Below are 22,444 nucleotides of genomic sequence, written 5' to 3' on the forward strand. Positions count from 1 at the left end.
GGAAAAGGATTTGTTCTTCAGTTGTGAGGAATAAAAGATCAAGTCAAAGCTCCACAAGAAGAAGGCACACCACACCATCTTTTCCTCCTCCTATTGAGGTGGGCAGTTTCTGAACATGGAAAAGGATTTGTCCTTCAGTTGTGAGATAAAAAAAGATCAAGTCAAAGCTCATCAAAAGCTGCACTAATCTCTCCTCAAAGCAACAAAAAGAAAAAAAAAAAAATATCTAAATGCACCTAATGATGTCTAATTTAGTGTAGAAAATGATATATAAATATAAATAACATATAAAAAAAATTAATGGATGCTTCACATGCCATAGAAGAATCACATTTACATAGTGGAATCATTTAATTCCCACACCACAAGTCACTCCTTGTACTATATGGTAGTGGCAAAAGTGTGTGCATCAATGCACCTCCCACCTTTACGATGCTCATCATAAAACAGCATGTTAAATTAACTTGCTTTCATTAATTTTATTTTTTTCCTAATTTAAAGGAAAATAAATTGCATTTTTATCTTAAATGTGTTGATTTACTTTTAAGGATACTTATGGGTATATGTTTTATCTTAAATGTGTTGGTTTATGTATTGTGAAGGTGTGCAACACTGTGAAGTGTCCTACATACTTGAAACACTACAATGGCAAGATCTAAGGCTATAGCTTCTCCTCCATCCCTTCTTCTTCTTCTTCTTCTCCTCTTCCTGTGCGGCTCCCATGCAGCGCAGCAGCCGATCCGAGCCGTGGTGGTTCTCATCATGGAGAACCGCTCCTTCGACCACATGCTGGGGTGGATGAAGTCGGCCCTCGGCTTGCCCATCGACGGCCTCAGCGGCACCGAGTGCAACCGGCGGTCGGTCGCAGACCCCACCTCCCCCTCCATCTGCGTCTCCGACGACGCCCGGTACGTCGACCCCGATCCCGGTCACTCCTTCGTCGCCGTGCGGGAGCAGGTCTTCGGGTCGAGCAACAGCAGCGAAAGCACCGCCGTGCCTTCCATGTCCGGCTTCGTCCAACAGGCCCTCTCCGTGTCCGAGGACCTCGCGGGCACCGTCATGAAGGGGTTCAAGCCGGAGAACGTGCCGGTGTATGCCGCCCTGGCCCAGGAGTTCGCGGTGTTCGACAGGTGGTTCTCGTCGTTACCGGGGCCGACGCAGCCCAACCGACTGTTCGTCTACTCCGCCACCTCCCACGGCGCGACGTGCCACGACAAGGTGCAGCTGGCCAAGGGGTACCCCCAGAAGACCATCTTCGACTCCCTCCACGACGACGGGCTGGATTTTGGCATCTACTACGAGAGCGCGCCGGCGACGCTGTTCTACCGCAACCTGAGGAAGCTGAAGTACGTATTCAAGTTCCACAAGTTCGGGACGTTCAAGGATCACGCCCGAGACGGCAAGCTGCGGAGCCTGAGCGTGCTCGAGCCGCGCTACTTCGACCTGCTCGGCAAGGCCGCCAACGACGACCACCCCTCGCACGACGTCGCCAACGGGCAGAAGATGGTGAAGGAGGTGTACGAGGCGCTGCGGGCCAGCCCGCAGTGGAACGAGAGCCTGTTCATCATCACCTACGACGAGCACGGCGGCTTCTACGATCACATCGCCACGCCCACCGTCGACGTTCCCAGCCCCGACGGCATCGCCGGCCCTGCCCCCTACTTCTTCGGCTTCGATCGGCTCGGCGTTCGTGTCCCCACCATCCTCATCTCCCCCTGGATCAAGAAAGGCACAGGTAAATGCATGTGCGACTTTAATGCCATGGTGTGTGACTCATCCTCCGTTCACATCCTTCACTCTGTTCCTAATTGATGATGCTGGTCCTGTTGCTGCTGCAGTCGTGAGCAGGCCGCAGGGACCGGCACCGACGTCCGAGTTCGAGCACTCTTCGATCCCTGCAACCATAAAGAAGCTATTCAACCTCACCTCAGATTTCCTTACCCAGAGAGATGCTTGGGCTGGCACATTCCAGAACATCTTCAGCGAACTCACCTCACCAAGGACCGATTGCCCTGGTAACCTCTTCTCTCTCCCCAAGCTCACTCTCAGATCGCTAAATCAGCTTCTCAGTTAAAGCCCTTTTGGCAGAGGTGTTGCCGGATGTGCCGCCTCTGAGGGCGACGAAGGCGAAGGAGCACAGAGTTGTGTCGGAGTTCCAGAGCGAGATCGTCGAGATGGCGGCTATTCTCAACGGAGATCATCGCCTGACCAAACACGGGGACAAGACCATCAAGCGAATGACGGTGAGGGAGGCTGATGCTTATGTGAGCCACGCAGTTGCCAGGTTCTTTCGAGCGAGCAAAGATGCCTTCGAGAAGGGAGCAGACGAATCAAAGACAGTAGACATGGCAGCAGCCAAGCATGGTTGATGGAAGGTTACATGTTCTTGTAGTGGAGATGATGAGACTCAAGCAATTATCTTGTAGCTAGTAACAAGTGCTTGTCATATAGAGAGTACAAGTTTGCTTTCAGTGACCCAATGACAGTGAGTAGTTACCAGAAATGCTTGATGAACTCCAGTAATCTTAACCTCAAGAACCTTAATGCATCTTGACATCCATCATGGTGCTTGTCGTATGAAAGTAAGAGTAATTAGTGGAATTGCCCTGTGAACTTGTCACTCTTAACCTTAAGAACCTTGACATCCATACTTAGATTACAAGTTTGCTCTCATTGATCTCATAACATTGAGATATTATAGCAGCATTCATTTGCTTGGCTTCCATTTTCTTTCAAGAAGGTAACATAGTGTTCTGATGTTAGTAGCATCATAATGTCTCATAGTCCTAACATCAAACTATTCTTTGCAATGTATTGCTAATAAGTTGTTCCTATAGAGATATAAGCACATACTGCAAAGCAACATGATTGAAATGACAATAACTCATCAAATCTTGGTAGGATCAGAAGTATATAAGCAGAAAGAAATCTTATATCTCTCGATCTCACCTGCCAAAGGAAATGAAATGAAGTTAATTGATTTCTTGAAGACCACAATTACTTCACCTATAGGAACAATTTATACTAAAAGGAGACCCTTGGCAGAGTCCAGAAATGACAAGTTTTGGGCTAATAAAAGGCAGTAATGGGAAGAGTGGCAGATTAACCTCTCCAGCTATTTTGAGTTCCTCTTGGATATTCTTAGCATGGCAAAATTAACTCCTAGGATGAGCATAACTGTTTGCTTAAGTGCTTTTTAATGAAGAATCTTGATTGCCATATAAGGGGTTACTGAATACAAATGTAAATTTTTTGGGGAAAAAGAAACTGTCTATACCATTACTTGAAGAAGATCCATAATTAGAATCATGGAAGTAATTTTTTTTATATTGTAAATTAACTTCATACTTGGGTAGAAAATCTCAAAGATTTATGCTAAGGAATCTCTCATTGATTTGAGAAAGGATGTTGGGGAAAATTTATTGAAATAGTTTCTGTATTCAGAATTTATGGTGTTTAAGTGAGATGTCATTGCACTAACACATTTCTCATGAAAATGGTTATACAGATTTTTTGATGAGCAGAAAGAATAGATCTTTGTTGATCTTTGCATTACCAATATGTTTTTCTCTGAGTACAAATTTTGTAGCATTCCTGAAGATGGAATATGCAGGTGAGCTTGGAGATAAAATTCAGAAGCTCCCTTGTCATTTGCTTCACTGCTTCCTACTTACTGCGACCGAGAGGGAGTAGCAGAAGAGTGCGTTTAACGCCAGTTTTGTTTTTAGCAGTCCTTGGGCGACATGGGTGAGGTATCAAGATCACTCTTTTTACGGATTTCTTATTGGTTTTGGATTGTTTTTTGCTGATGATTGCAGAAAGATCTAATCTTGAGCAAGAGGAGAAGCAGCTAGAGGAGGACGGGAAGAAAGAGTGGCGACCGGAGTAGGAGGAGGAGAAGGGAAAGAACGATGGAATTGGTGACGGGGGAAAAAGGATGAAGAGAAGGTGGCAGAGAAGCCACCGCCTACCCCGCCGGAAAAATGTCGACATGCATTGTGAGGGATGTGCGAGGAAGGTGCGGCGGTGCCTCAATGGCTTACAAGGCATAGAGAGATCCGTAAAAAAATCGATGTTTGATGTGTATTTGGTCAGGTTTTTTAAAATTGATCCTAGAATTGGATCTTTTTGTGTTTGTTTGGATCGGAAGGTGCTGAAGAGGTGGTGGCGGACAGCCGCACGCACCGTGTGGCGGTGAAGGGGAGGAAGGCCGCGGAGGATCCGATGAAGTGGTGGAGAGAGTCCAGAAGAAGAACGGAAGGAAAGTGGAACTGCTCAGCCCCCTGCCGCCACCGCCGCAGCCGGAGAAGAAGGAACAGGAGAAGCGAAGTGAGGAGAAGCACAAAGCAGAGGAGGAGAAGGAGGTGCGACAACCAAACCTACCTCTTCCTAATTGTCTTCTCGGTCCTCTTCAAAACCTCTGCTTTTATTTGATGCAAGGCAGCCGCAAGTGATCCTTGTTGTGCTCAGAGTCTACCTGCACTGCGACGCCTTCACCCAAAGATCGAGAAAAGGATTCTGAGGATGAAAGGTTACACCTTTAATTACACCTTTAAATATTATCAATCTCTGCTTGTTTTGAACATATTTTGTATTAAGGAGACTGAGATGAAAGATTACATCTTTACATCCTTCTCTTTTATCATTAATCGTTTGAATTAGTTCATGTAAGACTCGAGATTCTGATCCAAAGCTTCGATCTTTTCCGTTTGATTTGGAATGTAGCATGAAAGGTGGGATCTTTTTGGTGGAAACGGGGGTGCAGACGGCGGAGCCGGCCCTGAAGAGCTCGGAGGTGACGGTGAAGGGCGTGTTCGACTCGGCGAGCCTGGTGGCGTACGTCCACAAGCGGACGGGAAAGCAAGCGGCGGTGGTGAAGCAGGAGACAGAGGAGAAGACCAAGGCGGCGGAGAAAGAGAAGAAGGCGGAGGGCGAGAAGGATGTACAGACGGAGAATGGTTTGCCGTTCGATCAGTGAGCCCTTCCAAATCATTGACTAATGCTTGGTGGGGGTTCAACAGGCTGCTCAGCTTGGACGTGGTCCTCAGGATCAGAACACAAATGATTTCTTGCAGATAAGCATGGATGAGGGTATCTCCATTTGTGTTTGCAGTTGGTGTGAGCTCACAGAAGAAACTTCCCACAGCCAGCACTTGAAGATAAGGCCCATCCATGTCTCCACTTTGGAGAGCAAATGTGACAACAACAACTGTTGCACTAACAAACACCTCTCCCTCTTTTCTTTATCATCATCATCAATCACATACCAAAACTCTCCACATAGCAAAAATCATAATAATTCAAATTGGTATGGTCAAATTTAATCATTAAGTTGGTCGGATAGATCTAATCCGATCGATTTTATTTTTATATGAAAAATATATTTTCGAGACGATGCCAATCATTACTAAATTTTTTTTTAGAGATATATCCAATAAATTTTTTGTTATTTAATATGTTCATAACGAATATTTATCGAGAGAAATCATAATTCGATACGATCATCAATTAATATAATTTTAACGGAGCTATTACATAAAAAAAATGAATAATAAATATGATATTTTATTATTTCTACTTTTAGCATGTTTACAATGTATAGAAATAATATCTTAGATATTACTATTTTGGTATGTTTGAAGCTAAAACATCCCATGCCAAAATCCACATCTTTAATGTGGATGGCCTTTGTTCTATCTATCCACCCTCACCTAAAAATCCGACCAACCTGGAAAGAAAGAGAAACCACCATCCGAGTCCACACATGAAACGGACATCTTCCTCATGAGTGGGTGAGAGAGGATCCATGTCACTTTCTTGGATTGGCTTTCGATAGTTGCAAGGAGGCAGGGAGTTATCTGCAGCTCTCCACCATTTCCGATGGAATCTCTCCACAGCCCCACATGCAATGGCCAAAGACAACAGGCAACAACAGTGTTGCAGTGCCCTGTCAGGGTAAGAGCTGTGGTCAGAAGCCCTTCCGACAACGGGATGGATGCACAGAACCACCTGAAGAAAGAGCTACAATGTCGAACCATTATGACATTAAAGTAGCTTGGCTGACTGCAACATCCATGTTGTGGTTTGGGTGTCTCCTTTCCTCTGTTTTATTCTCTCTCTATTTTTTAAAGCACAGAATCACCTTAAGTTTCTCTCTCTTTTTTTGAGCACAGAGTTACCTGAAGAAGGTGGTCAATGGAAGGGTTACTATAAAGATGTCTTTGTTCCACGAGTGAGAGATGTCAAGTTGAACAAAACATGAAAAAGATGTAGGATAAAAAATAATACACTTGTGGATATAGCTAGTTTGAAAACGAGTCATTGTTCCCTTGTTGATCTGTATATTATTATGCTCCTAATCTACCTCAGTACTTTGGGGAGTAATTTTACATTCCAGTATTTAACATCGAGTCCTTTTTTGCAAGCAATGCGGCTGAAGTGCTAAAAGCAATCATAGCCTCACAAGAGTCAACAAAGGTGTGGAAACAATGACACTCCCCAATTCATTAGATTTTGGGGGGTGGGGTGGGGGGGCGAGGAAATCTGACAACAGTCTCCAACAGTCAACTCAGGATCGGAAATCTCCCACAAATGGAAGGAAACTATGGGAAGGAAAGTTACAGTCACAACTGGAAGCAGATGGCAGATTCTGCAAAGAGTATTTTGGGAGTAAAAAACTCGCCAGTATCAGAAATATGGAAGATCGATAAAAACTATGCCTCGGAGCATGAAACCAACTGCAGCTTCGACTCACAACTCAGAACTAAACACATGAATCGATAGTGATAAGATCATATTTAGTTTAATATTAATTGAAGAGCTCAAATCTAATGAAGAAGTAAATATGATTTGCCTCCAAGCGACGAGTCTCAGAGTCTAACCCGAAGAAATAAAACCGTGTAAGACTCGTCGTAGAATGGATAACTTCTTGTGGCTCAAGAGCTTGTAGGAATAGCATGAATCTTATCATATGACGCCTAGCTTGAGGTCCCAAGAGTTCTTTACACTAATATTGATTCGATTGTTTGAGAACCAATGACGAATGAAGAGTCCAAGACGACTTCTCTATTAGAGGTGATGGGATAATGTGTTTTGTATTATAGAGTGGACAATTAATCAACCTTTACTGCTAAATTAGAGTGATAATATTGTGAGCACCAGTTGTGTTTTTGGTCTCTTTCTTTTCCTTTTCTGCCCAACTTTGTGTCTCTTCTTCCTCCTATTTCAAAAAGGCTGTCCCAGTTTCAGCTCCAGTTTGATTCCCCTGTGTGCCTATTCCTCCTCTCCCCTCCTCCTCCTCCCTCTCTCTCTCTCTCCTCCATCTCCAAAATCCCACCTTTTGCCCTCCCCTCTCTCTTTCATGGATCCCAAGGGCTCCTCCGAGCTGCCCCAGGAGGTGCCCAACTTCCACTTGCAGTCAGATAAAAGCGAACCCACAACGCCCCCTGCCACAGCAGCCGCAGAAAGCAGAGACCTTTCGGCATCCGCAGGCTTGGAGAGGGGGCGGCAGGTAGTGGTGGCCGGGAAGGATGAACAAAGAAGGCAGCTTGCACCCAAGAGGAGCTCCAACAAGGACAGGCACACCAAAGTTGATGGCCGGGGAAGAAGGATCAGGATGCCTGCCCTCTGCGCTGCTAGGATCTTTCAGCTCACCAGAGAACTCGGCCACAAGTCCGATGGGGAGACCATCCAGTGGCTGCTCCAGCAAGCGGAGCCCTCCATCATCGCCGCCACCGGCACGGGAACCATCCCCGCGTCGGCCATCGCCGCTGCCGCCTCCGCCTCCATGTCCCTCCCTGGCGCCACTGTCGTGGCCGGCCTCCACCAGAAGCTCGACGATTCGGGACAGGGGGCCGCCCGGCCTACTTGGGCCGTGATGGGGACTTCTAACCTCAGCCGCTCCCACCCTGGCTTATGGCCGCCCCCGGTGGGTGGGCTCAATTCTGGTTTCTTGCATGCCGGCGCCGCGGCTCCATCAAGTTCGAATCTTGCGACCGGGGGCGGCGGCGACTGGTCGATGGGCGGTTTCATGCCGAGGATTGGATTGCATGGACTTGAATTTCCCGGCGGGAATCTGGGCGCCGTGAGCTTTGCGGCGATGTTGGGCGGGCATGGGCAGCAGCTGCCGGGGCTGGAGCTAGGGCTCTCGCCGGAGGGCCATATTGGAGCTATGAATCCTCAGGGATTAAGCCAGTTCTATCAACAGATGGGGCAGGGGAGGGGAGGAGTAGGTGGTGGTGGAAGTGGGCAACTGCATCATCATCATCATCAGCAGCAGCAGCATCAGCAACAGGCTCGATCGGAGAATGATTCACAGGGGTCAGAACAGTAGAAGGCAGAGTTTGAAGGTGAATCTGGTGATTAATGGGAAGAAAATTTGCAGTCTAGTCCAAAAATATCATCAAGATTTAATTTTTCTTCGGCAATTGAGCAGAGAGATCAGAATAACGCCTGTCTGCCCCTTCTTTCTCTGCAACTGTCAGTGGTCACTGCATTCAGGTATCTTTCAATCTCTTTTGTTCGAAATAAAAAATTACATTGACAGTCTTTGATGGTAGTGATATGGTATAGGATTTGGAGTATGAAGGCGTATATTAGTGGATCTGAATCAGTTGGAAGGATCTCAGCGAAGTTAATTTGTTTGAGGTGTGCAAATAGTAGTTTTGGGATTTACTCAACAATTTTTTTCTGTCAAGAATTGGTGGATTGTGATTGGCTTGAATCGTGACAAATAAATATTAGCATTAGTTGTGCTTGTGCATTTTGTTGTCGAACATTTCCAGTACTTAATAAAAAAGGACCTATTCGTGTAATGATGTTTGACATTTGAGAAACAACCAGAGAGCCTATGGATCCATTTTGTGATGTAATGTTGATTTTCGTATTCATGGTAACCTTTATGTATCGGTGTTGCATTTCATAAATTAGTCAGGCATATGGTATCATTTCTATCATTGTTGATAGGAATATATGTCATTTGTTAAAATTGATTTGTTACTTCTCTTAAACTAAATGCCACTGCCTTTGAAAGAGTAGACACCGCAATTTGCTCATAATTACTTATCACAACACAATTTTTTTGGATTTTGATGTATGATTCTGTTCATAATCAATTTGTCTAATGCACAAGATTTGGAATACCACTTGGCCATACTGACACCATTGTGCTCTTCTTTGTTTTTTCTTTTTTAAATTGGATATACTTTGGTTGAATCAATACTTTGAATTAGTCATCATTTCCGTAATTTTTCTTTCATCTTTAGTAGGGTTGTCTTTTTGTTGTCTTGATTAGAAAAATATATCCTTGTGTTACTTGCGGAGAAAGAAAATACATGATACTATTGAGCCAAAAAAAAAACATTAACAAGGAAAGTGGTTTTGCATTATATTACAACAAAAAAGCATTCTTTAAATCAAGGTTTGTCATAATATAGCATATTGCTCGGTACGGGTGGTACGTAGTAGCCCAATAGGGAATCAATGTGTGCGGTATATCAGTATGCCTCCATATACCGTGTGTTGGTACACTCGGTATGACTCGATACGGTTTGATAAGTATCATACTTTTTGAGCATTACATATCTTAAGTTTGGAGGTTCATTTTCTTTGATAAATGAGATAAGAAAGTCATTATGATGGAAAAAATATCAAGGCTGAAGAAGTCTAATACTTCAAGCATAAATGTACGTGTAGATTGTTGTGTCAGTCAATATGCCAATTTTTGGTTTTGCTGATTGGTAGAAGGGGCATGCTAATTGACACAACTTAATGCATACCGTACTAGAAAGGTATCAAAAGCATGCCTCCATGCCAAGAAATGACAACCATTGAGTATATTATCTATCTCTCTTTTATCTTTTTCTACCTTACATGAAACAGATATGATAAATTTATATAGGAATTCTACATCAAAGTCTGCCAAAACATTTCCAACTATAAGTTATGAATGTGAGGTTAGGTCATAATGCTGCTGTTACTTTTTTCTCACAAAATTTGTTACAATAACACTGGCATACATTATCTGTATTGATTACAAATCTGATATATGCTGGTTGTCACAGTCTTAGTCTAGTATTGGAAATTTAAAAAAAATTCAAAAGCTATTCACAGGAAGGTTTTCTTTTTTTTTTCTTAGGAGAAAATCATAAAACCATGGTTATAAGGGGCATACCCAATGCATTAGGCTTCTGCTAATTCTAAGTCTAAGAGGATCAATGTATGTAACCTTACTTCCGATGTCTTGAAGGAGCAATCTTTCCATTGTACTAAGGTCCATCCTCTATATCTGTTCAAAGAGTGTTTAATTTGCTTGTTCTAAGTTGTTTGGTCCATGAAGGAGGGATTGAACATGAGACTTGTAATGATTAGAACAGTAGCTGTATGGATGTGAGTTCAAAGCAAACTTCTCATGTGATGTCTATAGGGAACAAGCCACAAATTTCAAGCTTACTGCAATAACTTGTCTTTATAGATGTTTAGGATCAGGTCAATATGGGTATATAAGAGAAGCTGTTAATCACATTTCATGATTAAATAACCAGCATAGCAGACATCTTGAGGCTGTTGTTCTTGTTATGCGTGTTGATTGGTTAGCTTAATGCAAGAGATGTACCCAAGTGATCATAATTCAACTTTTTTCAGAACTTGACAATGCCTGTTTCTTGAAGCAAAGCATCAAGAAGGTGAAGCTTGACAATGCCTAGCTTCCATTTTCACCAAAGTTGCCATTTTTGACAATGCCTACCTTCTTGAAACAAAGCATCATCGATATGCTTTGGAGTCAGAGCATAGTGAATCACCATCGAGGGATGTGAAAGAAGGTGAAGCATAGGATCTGAAATCAATGCTTAGCTTCTTGAAGCAGATCATCATTGATATGATATGGAGTCATGGCATAATAAATTCACGATGGAGGGATGTAAAAGAAGGTGAAACTAAAAATATGAAAATAATGCCTAGCTTCTTGTAGCAAAGCATCATTAATATGCTTCAGAATCATGGCGTAGTGAATGAAAACAATGCCCAGCTTCTTGAAGCAGAGCATCGTTGATATACTTCAAATTCATGGCATAATGAACCACCACGGAGGATGTAAAAGAAGGTGAAACTTTAAGATATGAAAACAATGCCTAGCTTCTTGAAGCAAAGCACCATTGGTATGCTTCAGAGTCATGGTGTAGTGAATCACCATGGAGGAATGTAAAAGAAGTTGAAACTGAAGATCTGACAACAATGCCTAGCTTCTCGAGAAAGACCACAATTTATATGCTTCAAAGTCATGGAATAATGAATCTACATGGTTGATATAAAAGAACGTGAAAATAGAGCCATACTAACAGTACCTAGCTTCTTGAAGCCAAGCATCATAAATATGCTTTGGATTCATGGCATAATGAATCACCTTGATAGGATCTAAAAGGTGAAACTAAAGTTATGATCTCTCTCTTAACCCACCATTTCTTTTTATTATTCATTTCAATCCCTGTTATTATTCAGTTAGTGTTTGAATGCAAATGCTTCTGTACTACCATATTTACTGACATCTTTCTTTTCTCCATTTCTTTTGCCTTCCAAGTGCAGTGAATTACTTTTTAGTTTCTACAGGATGTAACTGCAATAAAAAAAGAAAGAATTTTTCTCACTCTCAATGATTATTTGCACATTAGGATCCTTTTCTGTACTAAGCATAATCTTCCGAGATGCTTCATTCGAGCTGATTCCTCTGATTGGCAAGTCTACATTATTGCAGGCTGTTCCAGATACCTTGACCTGTATAGTTTCTTCTTTTTTCACTTCTTATTGATAGAACTGTGGGGTTTGCGTCATACAATGGTAGGCTTTTCCAGGCACTTTGATCTATAGGAAGAAATTTTAAATTGTTTGTGAACTATTTTTTGTGCTGCAGTAACCTATAACTGGCATGAAACCTGAACTTTTTCAATTAGGTGATTTAATTTTTCATTATTCTGTTCCAATCTAAATTGTTTGCTGTATTATTTTTACCTGGTGATTTTTTATTTTTTATATCTGGTCCATCATTTCCACCTTTGTCAAAATTCTTTTTTGTTTAGGTGCTGTTTTAGGGAGCTTTTTCTTAGCATCTGTTTGTGTAGAATCAAATTTGTCATATTTACTTCTCTTCAAACAACTCCTACTGCACTGCTTTTAGTATCTAAGAGCTAGCAATGAATTGTTAACTAAGAATTGTACAGGTTCTTAGCTTTTTAGTTTTTTGGATGCATTTTTGAGAGTCTAATAAATATTGTCCATAAATGTGTTTAATTGTGTGGGTGTGTGATCTCACAATGCACTGAGAACTATGTCATTCACAGAAGAATTATGTTTCAGCTAAAGCTGACTTGTAAATGTTTTATTCCCTCTGCAAAATGTATTCCCTGTTTAAAGCAGTTTTTTTTGTGCAATGTATATGGTTTTCAGAATCCTCTCTTATATCAATTTGGTTTTTAGCTTTTCTCATCTTTTATGCATTGTTATGCAATTCTGTTCTTCCTTTTTATCTTTTTCTTTTTCTTTGAAATCTGCTCTACACATTTGAACCATAAAACATTTCCAAATAGGTGAAAGCAAGAGGGAGAAAACAACAATAATAACAATGTCATAAGAGTCCATCTTTTGCATATTCTTAATTAAAGCTAAGAATATGTAAAATTTTAATTAATCTTATTAGTTCTTCTTGTATCATAATAGTATATATTTCACTACAACATCTATAAGCCTTTTTAGTATATATATTTATATATATCATCATAAAGAAGGAAAAAAGGGAAAAAAATAAAAGAAGAAATAATGAATTAGAAATCGGAGAACTCGAGTAAAAATATTTCTTCTCTTATCTATCCAATAGTATATTAAAAGTTGAATTAATAAACTAGAAAAGAAGAGAAATAGATTGTTGTCACAACTTCAATTTTTTTTCCTCTTGGAACTTGATAAATGAAGATGATAACACAGAACCCTTACATCCACTAATTAATTACACATGGAGGAAAAGGATTTATTTTACCCACATCTGCTTCTGCCATAAAGGAGGTTCATTATATATTTGCTGCTCGATGAGTCTGAGTTCAGCTCCACTGCTTCTGGTGAACACCAAATGTTGTCTCTAACATACATGAGTGTCAGGTAAGGAGGAAGCTGTTGGCCTCTACATGTTATCACCACCTGACATAGTCGACATTGATGTGTAAGTGATGATCAGAGAAGATGAACAGTCTTATATATATATATATATATATATATATATATATATCAATTTCAAGAGTTGAATGGATCTAAAAATAATAGGGAATTGAATTGTCATTCCTTATTATTTATAAAATTAATTTTAAAATTGAAATTGAATTCCCTATTATTTAAAAAAATAATTTTACCAAAGCATTTATTATTTTTAAAATTGAATTTAAAACATAATTAAAAATAATTAATTTGTAAAAAACTTTTCTATCATTTTTATATTTTCTCTCACCAAATTTTATTATAGTATTGTTGAACCAATTTAATCAAAAACATGGATCTTGATATCTATATTAAATCGAACAGAAAGACAGAAAGAAGAGGATCATCAAAAACCAAAAAAAAAAAAATTAGAGGAAAACTTGGTTTTGAAAAAGGTTAGAGCACCTTAATGAAAATAAATAAATAAATGAGGGATGCTATGTCGGAAAATTGTGATTTTAAGAGTTTTTCTAGGGAATTTATCTAATGATAATTCCTTTTATCCCTTATATTCTTTGATTTCTATCTTCTCTGAAATGCTACTCTTTCGAGCATTTGTTCTTGAATCGTATTAAACTCTCATTATTCATCCATGTTGGTGAATCATATTAAAAAAAATATACATTAAGAAAAAGAAGGGAAGAAAAGACATGAACAAAGAAGTCAATGCTATAAAACGAACGAGGACTTCCCAAGAATGGAGGAGAGAGAGACAACAATTGCAAACATGGAGGGTTTTAGGGCTTCTAACTTGATTTTGCTATTATGACTTTGCTTACAACGCCAATCTTGAATTATTAGATCTCCATCGAAAGGTCCAAAACTCAAATTACATACAATGTCTTTTTATATATTAGCTATTTATTTAATCTTTATCAAGTGTTTAATTCCTCATAGGCACAATAATCCACACTCTTTTATCTTTCATTTACATTCCAAATCACATCCGATTGAGAGTTTGAAAATAAGATCTCATTGACATATATTAAACTCCATATCTAAGTTGTATTTTGGTTTTCATGTTCCTTCGTAACTTAATTACCAAACCATATCATTATAGTTTCCTTGTCACTATCATTATACACATATACGTGTGTGTGTGTGTGTCTAATGATAGTGACAAGGAAACTAAAGACAGTCTATATGAACAATATGCATGTAAACTAAAGCATATAAAATGTTTGTAGGAAGAACACCTGTGATTCATCCTCCAAAACAAGCTTATTGGCCAAGTACTTCATCAGCAGTCTAATTGTCATCCTTCCATCCCTACAAAGAGCACCCTTTCTTTAACAGGAGAGATATGATGAGTTAAGAGTAGATAGAACATGAAGAAGAAAGTGAGGGAAGACAGCTTTATGAGAGGAGAAACATTGAGTACTTGATCCTCAAGTAGCTCTTTGGTATCTGAGGCAAAAATGGCTCCTTCACCCTGCAACAAAGAGCAATAGATCGTTGAAGCTATGCATGTGTTTCTCATCTAATTGCATGGAAGTGCACTACAAGAAGAAGAAGAAGAATGCATGCTACTAATAACTCCCTCCTGCTCACTGGTCATGTGCTGCTTGGAGAACGAACCACACCCCCGTCTGCTTCCTTCGTGGCAGGCTTACCACCCTCATTTCCCCTGAGCTCAGACTTGGATTCGAGGATCGCATCCAAGTGCAGCCCGACGGCGTCAGCTGGTGGCAGTACCCTCCCATGACCGCAGGGAACCATGGCGCCATGGCAGGAAACGCAGTAAGTGGCGATGGAGGTGGCTCCAGCGCCGGTCGACGGCAGAACAAGTCGAGCTCCACCAGATCACCCTTCGCCTTACTGTTGCTACTCGACGGGTCCATCGTTGAGGGGTGCTGTGAATGGGAACCGTTCGGGCGACAGCCACCTCCGATGCCTAGCTGCAGCCAACCTTCGTACTTGTTGCCGCGGTCGACTTTTGAGGTGGCCATGGCTTCTGCTTCCCTCCTGATCTTGTCGTCTTCCTCCTCCTCCGCCTCCTTGTTGGGCTTGTCGACCATCAGGGCCGATGCTTGCTCGTGTTCAGGTTGACTGTCATCGAAGTAGCTTCCGCAGCGTGATGGCGGCCGGAGGAGACTCAGCCCTGGGGCCATCGTGTCATGTACACGATCGCAGAGACATCAACCTTTACAATCCTTCCATGACGATAATGGTGGTGGATTGATATGCGTAAAGAAGTACGGATTAGAGCAGTCAATGGAAGAGGATGAGAGGAATCCAAAGAGTTACACATGAGATGCTTCCAGGGAGACATGCATTACCTGATCCCAGTCTTCTTCCCAGCTCAGAAGGCAAAGAAGGAGATTGAGGGCTTCGGCACGAACTTAAGGAGGGAGGGAGGGAGAGAGAGAGAGAGAGAGAGAGAGAGAGAGAGAGAGAGAGAAAGAGTCTGTGAGATTACCTTGTGACAATTGTGACTTATTATATAAGTATAAATATATTATATATGTATATAGGATAATTATTAACTTTGAGCCTGACGTAAAATATTTTAATCTAAATTAATAATAATATACTCATCAATTAATAGAATAATTAGATCATTAACTTTATTAATCATGAAGTACTCATCTAAAATACATCCAAATTAATAATAGTATATCCATCAAGCTCTTATAAACTAATTCTTAATCTAAAACTAAATCAAAAATAAATATTTACATATATATATATATATATTCAAAAAAGTTGTATTTGCATATCTTAAATTATAATGGTGACAACTATTATAATTACTCAGAATTGTTTAAAGAACACTAAAGGGAACTTATCTTGCAGTTGTTTATCATTAGTATAAATTTCTGAAATAGTGTATACTTACTTACAAAGCTTACCACATTGTTTAGTGATGATTTCATACACACAAGAATGAGTTATCTTAAGAGAGTTCTATCCCAACCACTAAGAATTGATCAATGAATCCTTTAATACAAATTATAGTTATAAAATCACCCAATCGGATTGGTTGATCGAACCAAATAGATCGGGAACCCGATCCTAAACCGGTTCAATTCACTAATTAAGCCATTTGAGTCTTTATTTATTAATAGAGATATTAAGTGTATTTAAGTATTATCAATATAGGGAATTCTCTAATACAAATAATAGTGATAAAAATGAAATTATGCTATTTTAGCTATAAAAAAATAAAACAATCAATTTTTTTATTATTATTAATGAATATGTTTGAATTTATCATAAAGACATTTAACTTTTATCAATGTAAGAATCAAATAGAATAAAATTATATCGTATTTATTAGTATGAATAGATACGACAATATAATTAAATTGGATAAGCAATAAATTCCGGATCTTTAGGTATTTTGGATCAGTTATTCAATAAGATAACGAGTAGCTTCAGAAATTTTATGTGATTATCGAGTATATTTGAGATTAAAAGGAAAGCTTTATGGATATGAGTGTTGAGTAATTACAATGTAATATATATAAAAAGTAATTACAATTAATATTGAGATGGATAAAATATTTTTATTTGTGAATAATTATGTGTTAGAGCATAAAATGAGAGAAAATTATTTAAAATGATATAAATATATGCTAATGAGATTAGAATAAATAAAATGATCACTATTAATTGTATGAGAGGATAAGTAGATTGAGATCTAAAAATATTTTAATAAAAGTTATAACTAAATATTGAAATACTCTTAGCATAATTAAGCATATGATTTTTTTTTTATAAATCTCAATAATGACAAAATAAAAGATCCATAGAGTTTACTCAAAATAATTGGTATTTATAATTTTATTATTATGATATATTTATTGCTCTCTAAACTACTCTTCAATTATATTTACTTTCTTTCTCCCAATCATCCTTTTCACTACATTATGTATTTAGTATAGTACAATATAATTTATATTTCTAATATAATATATAATTATATAATATTTTTAAAAGAATATTAAATCTTAATTGGACACCCATTTCCAATGCTGAGAGAGAGAGAGAGAGCAGTTTGATGTGAGCAACCAAGCATAACGTGGTCATCAATGGTGGCACAAGTATCTTCCAAATAGGGCGCATGCATGTGGGAGCTCAGAAGAGAGAGACGAAGAGGATATCTCCACGAAGGAGAAGGAATGATGCATGTGAATCCGTGCATGGCTTTGCCTTCAGCACGCAGCAATCCCTGTCAGGCAGCGAGCAAATTAACCAGTGAATCTTGCGCGACTTGTCTCCATCTTTTCGTTCCCCAGTGGCAGACGCAGTACATCTGCAACCCACAACCCATGTTTTGCATCCCCCACCGATGACTACACTCCAATGGCCACCCAAACCCCTCTCCCTCCTTTTCCAACTTGCCTGCCTCTTCCAACGTTGATGAAGATGGCTTCATCTTTGTGGCCGGGTGGTGGAAACAGAAGGCAGCAATGCCTTCAGCTGTTACTTGGATTCATGCATGCAGAATATTTATGACACGCCCACTGATGCCATGTCCTTGTCATCCATGTCTCGGTCCTTCTACTTCACATTTGAGAATATTTCTTGTAGATTGCTTAGCTTGTTGGAAGAAACATCACTTGCGTGCTTCCCGGAGGAACTCTACAGCCATGCTGATGCAAGTTTTAGCAAACCCTAGGGAATCTCGATGGAGATGGAGGTCGACCATGCCGTTCATTCATGACACCAAATGAGGACATATTAATTTCTTCTGGTGTGCTTAACCTTGATAAGAAGGTGTCTACACGCATGCATTCTTGTTCTTGAGCTGGTAGTGCAAGGGGTGGTCTTCATCATCCAACTCATTGCTACATTCTCTACCATTTCATGTCTAACTTTCTTTCCATCTGTTAGTACGGTTGGATATATGGAATAAATGCAAACCCAGTTCACAATATATATACATATTATTGGAATAGATAATAGGATTTTACAGGAATAAGGTAGAGATAAATACATCCAAAATATTAATATGATGATGATGTATCTAAACCGCTTATCATGAGGATTTAATACCTTATCCAGTATATTATATGAAGGTATCGACTATCTTAGAGGGTAAAATATTATGGGATCAGCATAAGATCTTGCAATCAAATATCCTCTTCACCGCTTATCTTTAGAAAGAAAAGAAATGTATAGGTAGATTGGTGGTCTCTCCTTTAACTAAAGGTCTCCATCTTAGTGGTGTATGGCCGCAACTCCAATTCCTTCCTTCTATCTATTAGCAGCTATAAGGAGAAGGCATACATAGTTTACATGGATGCACTTTTAGCTTCAAGTCATAGAAAATGTTGTGTTTTGAATTTACTGTATAAAGACAACCTTTACAAGAAATATAATATAATGTTACTATATGGGTTGTCACACTACTAAAGAATGATATCAATTATATACATAGATACATATAAAGAGAGAGCTTTATACGTAGATACATATCAATTATCAAGAGAGAGAGAGAGAGAGAGAGAGAGAGCTTTATTATTCTTTGCCAATTGGATGGTGTTAATTTTGGGACAATAGGAGTACTTCAAAACAATTAACCTTTGATCTTGATAAGGCATTTGCTGCTTTAAATTAGCAACTTATTCGATTTATTAAATGGGAGAATAGGAACAATTTGTTGTCATTTGGATGGTGTTAATCTTTCCTAAACAAAAATACATGGAAAAGAATGATATTAATTGTATATTTAATATACAGACACACACACACACACAAAATTCTGCATGCCAATGATATACTGAAATGAAGAGTTCTACATGCATGCCCTTTTTAATTACTCAGCATACTATATTTGGTAGATATAAGAAAGACTTGGTGGATCTGTGGATCATTAATGAACTTTGATGCTGGTCATCAGTCAAAGAGCACCAAATTAGAAGAAAAAATTGCACTGGACTGAGAAATTAAAAGCTGAAAGAAAATTAGAGAGAGAGAGAGAGAGAGAGAGAGAGAGAGAGAGAGAGAGAATTTTTTTTTCTTCTTGAAAATAGATAGTTTATTGAAAACAATTAAAACATAGTTCTTAAAAAGGCATTCTTAGCAATTTCTATGCCAATCAATTGAAACAATAAAAAGAGACTTGGTGAGGCATTTGATCCTCTCACTGAGCAACTCCTTTCCTCAATCAAATAGAAGAACACCAACTTCAAAGAGAGCAATTGATTGGCTGCACCTCTCTCAGACACAAAAGTGTTAGTATTACTGCGCACAATCCTTTGACTAAGCTTTAAGCTTTATCCTCATTGCCCAGAAAGTAAGAAGATCAAAGATCAGAGATCAAAAGCAAACATCCTTTTCCTCCTCCTCCTCATTCTGTGGGTAACCAACAGCTGATGATTAAAAAGCTGCATGGGTTTTAGGATCCATTCAATCTCCATGGCTGCAGAGAGCATCTGGCTAAAGGCCACCAGAAGCCAAGAAGCACAGTGGCACCCAATCTCCATGGCCATGAGGTGTTCAGTGATGGGACTTGACCTGCTTGGCTTCTTGTCATGGCCTGTGATGGGTTCTCTTTCCCCTCCTCTCCTACATGCTTCCTCTTACCTTGCCATTTTGGATTCCATGAAGTCCACCAACCGAGGACTGGCTTCTGATGCCCTGACTCCATTTCCATGGTAATTAATCCACAGCTAGCCGGGTCACCATCATACCTCATTATTGCCAAAAGTTATGCTTCCGGCCGGCGTCTCCCATTCCCATGAAACCTCACTGTTTGCAGACCAGCAGAAGATGCTGCTGGCTATTGTACCACCCTTACATGTCTCCCTGAGCTACGTACCCTCTACATGCATGAATGCGTGCATGGGTACTGCCAATGTTTTAGCACTTTAGACCTGAAAGATCATGCACACAATTCTAGAGATCGGCTATATAATATATATTATATATATAATTATCTTTTTTTCATGCTTTAACTTCACTAATTAAAATAATCTATATAACCACTATAATTATTTTCTAAAACACCCTACTATATATTGTATATTTCCAAGACACCAACACATGCCAAAGTTGACTAAGTCAACTATGTAAATATCCAATACATTAAATGTAAGAATATCAACTACTGGCTACATATGGAAAATTATATGAGGCTTTGTAAGTTAAGAGACTTTTTAGATTATATATATAATAGTTAAGTGAAATCAAGAGAGGTCGAGAGATGTAAAATATAAAGAGATTGAAAGTTTTATGATGAATAGAAAGCTTCTCCATTATTTCTTTTCCATGATTGATTAAAGCCTACCAGACTTTTGAATTATTCTTCCCACACTACAATGATTCTTATCTTTAATGTCAGAAGATTAGCTTTCCATGAACATAAATACAGAAGCTGTTAAAGATATTCATGTGTATGAGTGAAATATATATATATATATATATATAAAGAATTAGTAACCAATCTGACATATATTTACATTTAATAAATAAAAAAACAATTAATTTAATTGTTTTTTTAATTTAAATTAGAAACCAATCTGATATATATTTACATTTTTTTATTACCCAATAACCGATTTGGTCCGGAGGTAACGAATAACTAATTACATCAACAAATAACTTAATATTGCTACCTGCTTTCTTTCTTTCAAGTGAAGCAATAACTTGTTATAATCCTCACAAGATGATGATAACTTTGTATTTTGGGAGGCCTCAATGGTCTCGATTTGATTAATTAAAATTTATTTTTAAAAAAAAATCATGGTGTTTTCTAAATCCAACTGTAAGGTAGACAGACACTAAATATGGGTAAGATCATCATTAAAATAATAATCATGTTTCTATGATTAATCTAATATAATCAGATGAATTAACTAACCAAAGTTGGCCTCAGTTATTATGTTTTAAGCAGAGGAAAAAGGCTATGTAAGGGTTGAGCATTTACCTTTAGCAGTTTGAAATTGGGATGATGATAAGCTTTTAAAAGGCCAAAACTTGCATTCAAACAACCCACCAAGTGTTCTAAACTTGAAGGGCATTGGAAGAGGGTTTTTGCAGGCCTCTGAATTGTCTAATCCCCAATCCCCATGCACTACTGCTGAGATATCACAGTTACATGATCATGCATTTTCTTTATATATATATGCATATATATTATAGATATTATAGATATTATAGGTGAATTTTATGAGTTTATTTGAATTGATGTACACCCACACAGACACAGCATGGCAGAAAGAAAAGCTTCATGTCCTTTGCTTTCTCAATGCTTTTTGGCTGTCAGCAAGCAAGTGGCCTCCCACATGAGAGCACACATACCACACACTGATCCAATCCTACCAAAAGAACAAAAGAGAATGACATGATAAGATGTTTCAGGCCTTCTCTCATATACCCACCACTAGATTCCAAGCTTCAGCTTCTGTCATGGAGGAGGAGCTTCTCTGATGCGAGCATGATACACGTATATTCTCTGAGATGTGGTCGTGTTGTCTTCCTCGCCTTGTTTCCCATGGATATCAGCAGCTGCCACCTGGCCTTCTGACATCTTCTTGATTAAGTTGGAGATGCCAACCATTGGTATCTGTACATGCATGCCTTCCTTCCTTCCTCTCTCTCTCTCTCTCTCTCTCTCAATAGCAAGTATCATGGTAAATGAAAAGCAGTAGTAGGTTTGTCCAAGATTAGAGTCCTCTCTCTCTCTCTCTCTCTCAATATCAATTGTTTTAGCAAGTGAAAAGCAGTAGCAGGTTTGTCCAAGATTTGAGCCTTCTCTCTGTCAATAGCAAGTATTTTAGTGAGTGAAAAGCAGTAGTACGTTTGTCCAAGATTAGAGCCTTCTCTCTCTCTCTCTCTCTCTCTCTCTCTCTCTAGATAACAAGTACTTAAGTGAAAAGCAGTAGGTTTGTTAAAAATTAGAGCTTTTTGTTCCTGTGACATGTACCATGTTCTTTATTTACGCAGTGTTTCTAACTCTATGATATCTCCATTGTGTTTTTGGATTGGCTGTTTGATTGCCCAACCAGTGAGAACACCACCTCTCTCTCTCTCTCTCTCTCTCTCTCTCTCTCTATATATATATATATATATATATATATATATATATATATATATATATATATATATATATATATATATATATATATATATATATATCAACAAACGAAGGCAAACTGAAAAAGTACACCCCAATGGCACATAACTACAACTTGCTCAAGAACAAGAAAATAAGTTGAAAGAATGATTTTATTTTATTTTTCAAAGGTAAGTTGTGAAG

General features: G+C 39.0%; 4 protein-coding genes across 9 annotated transcripts; 3 read left to right on the plus strand and 1 right to left on the minus strand.

Moving 5' to 3' along the window:
* Positions 1–569: 569 nt before the first annotated feature.
* LOC103971098 (non-specific phospholipase C6) lies at positions 570–5,277 on the plus strand. 4 transcript variants are annotated; one of them, XR_010513897.1, is made up of 7 exons: positions 570–1,735; positions 1,839–2,015; positions 2,089–2,375; positions 3,614–4,018; positions 4,151–4,364; positions 4,441–4,531; positions 4,726–5,274. XR_010513897.1 is itself a non-coding variant. In XM_065185798.1 (3 exons), exons 1-3 carry the CDS (start codon positions 646–648, stop codon positions 2,367–2,369), a joined length of 1,548 nt encoding a protein of 515 aa, XP_065041870.1. In that variant the 5' UTR covers positions 570–645; the 3' UTR covers positions 2,370–2,546. The 4 variants fall into 4 exon arrangements, 1 of the variants encoding a protein (XP_065041870.1); XR_010513895.1 differs by having other exon boundaries at positions 3,614–4,364; positions 4,726–5,277; XR_010513896.1 differs by having other exon boundaries at positions 3,614–4,364; positions 4,445–4,531; positions 4,726–5,277.
* LOC135677918 (heavy metal-associated isoprenylated plant protein 7-like) lies at positions 3,601–4,978 on the plus strand. Its single transcript, XM_065190328.1, has 4 exons — positions 3,601–3,613; positions 3,819–3,885; positions 4,160–4,364; positions 4,673–4,978. The coding sequence occupies exons 1-4, from the start codon at positions 3,601–3,603 to the stop codon at positions 4,976–4,978; spliced, it is 591 nt and encodes a 196-aa protein (XP_065046400.1).
* A 1,879-nt stretch (positions 5,278–7,156) lies between the features above and the next one.
* On the plus strand, positions 7,157–8,813 carry LOC135675537 (transcription factor TCP20-like). 3 transcript variants are annotated; one of them, XR_010513899.1, is made up of 3 exons: positions 7,157–8,348; positions 8,435–8,499; positions 8,572–8,813. XR_010513899.1 is itself a non-coding variant. In XM_065185799.1 (2 exons), the coding sequence occupies exon 1, from the start codon at positions 7,361–7,363 to the stop codon at positions 8,330–8,332; it is 972 nt and encodes a 323-aa protein (XP_065041871.1). In that variant the 5' UTR covers positions 7,157–7,360; the 3' UTR covers positions 8,333–8,348; positions 8,435–8,813. The 3 variants fall into 3 exon arrangements, 1 of the variants encoding a protein (XP_065041871.1); XM_065185799.1 differs by having other exon boundaries at positions 8,435–8,813; XR_010513898.1 differs by having other exon boundaries at positions 7,163–8,499.
* Positions 8,814–12,989: 4,176 nt separating this feature from the next.
* LOC103971149 (protein LAX PANICLE 2) lies at positions 12,990–15,385 on the minus strand. Its single transcript, XM_009385107.3, has 4 exons — positions 14,788–15,385; positions 14,618–14,668; positions 14,433–14,505; positions 12,990–13,182 (listed from the first exon to the last, which is right to left on the minus strand). The coding sequence occupies exons 1-4, from the start codon at positions 15,345–15,347 to the stop codon at positions 13,021–13,023; spliced, it is 846 nt and encodes a 281-aa protein (XP_009383382.2). The 5' UTR covers positions 15,348–15,385; the 3' UTR covers positions 12,990–13,020.
* Between the last annotated feature and the right edge of the window lie 7,059 nt (positions 15,386–22,444).

This window comes from Musa acuminata, chromosome BXJ1-6 (assembly GCF_036884655.1).
Source record: "Musa acuminata AAA Group cultivar baxijiao chromosome BXJ1-6, Cavendish_Baxijiao_AAA, whole genome shotgun sequence".
NCBI classification, from domain to species: domain Eukaryota; kingdom Viridiplantae; phylum Streptophyta; class Magnoliopsida; order Zingiberales; family Musaceae; genus Musa; species Musa acuminata.

What these genes read in the sequence shown, in the direction of transcription:
- LOC135677918 (XM_065190328.1), top strand. An exon ending in AAGAAAGAGTGGCGACCGGA is followed by an intron (nt 3,886 to 4,159) that starts GTAGGAGGAGGA and finishes AAGGTGCTGAAG; the next exon opens with AGGTGGTGGCGGACAGCCGC. An exon ending in AAGCAGAGGAGGAGAAGGAG is followed by an intron (nt 4,365 to 4,672) that starts GTGCGACAACCA and finishes AGTTCATGTAAG; the next exon opens with ACTCGAGATTCTGATCCAAA.
- LOC103971149 (XM_009385107.3), bottom strand. Translation starts at nt 15,347, where the DNA reads ATGGCCCCAGGGCTGAGTCTCCTCCGGCCGCCATCACGCTGCGGAAGC. An exon ending in CTCCAAGCAGCACATGACCA is followed by an intron (nt 14,669 to 14,787) that starts GTGAGCAGGAGG and finishes TCTTTGTTGCAG; the next exon opens with GGTGAAGGAGCCATTTTTGC. An exon ending in AAGAGCTACTTGAGGATCAA is followed by an intron (nt 14,506 to 14,617) that starts GTACTCAATGTT and finishes TGCTCTTTGTAG; the next exon opens with GGATGGAAGGATGACAATTA.
- LOC135675537 (XM_065185799.1), top strand. Translation starts at nt 7,361, where the DNA reads ATGGATCCCAAGGGCTCCTCCGAGCTGCCCCAGGAGGTGCCCAACTTC.
- LOC103971098 (XM_065185798.1), top strand. Translation starts at nt 646, where the DNA reads ATGGCAAGATCTAAGGCTATAGCTTCTCCTCCATCCCTTCTTCTTCTT. An exon ending in CTGGATCAAGAAAGGCACAG is followed by an intron (nt 1,736 to 1,838) that starts GTAAATGCATGT and finishes TTGCTGCTGCAG; the next exon opens with TCGTGAGCAGGCCGCAGGGA. An exon ending in ACCAAGGACCGATTGCCCTG is followed by an intron (nt 2,016 to 2,088) that starts GTAACCTCTTCT and finishes CCCTTTTGGCAG; the next exon opens with AGGTGTTGCCGGATGTGCCG.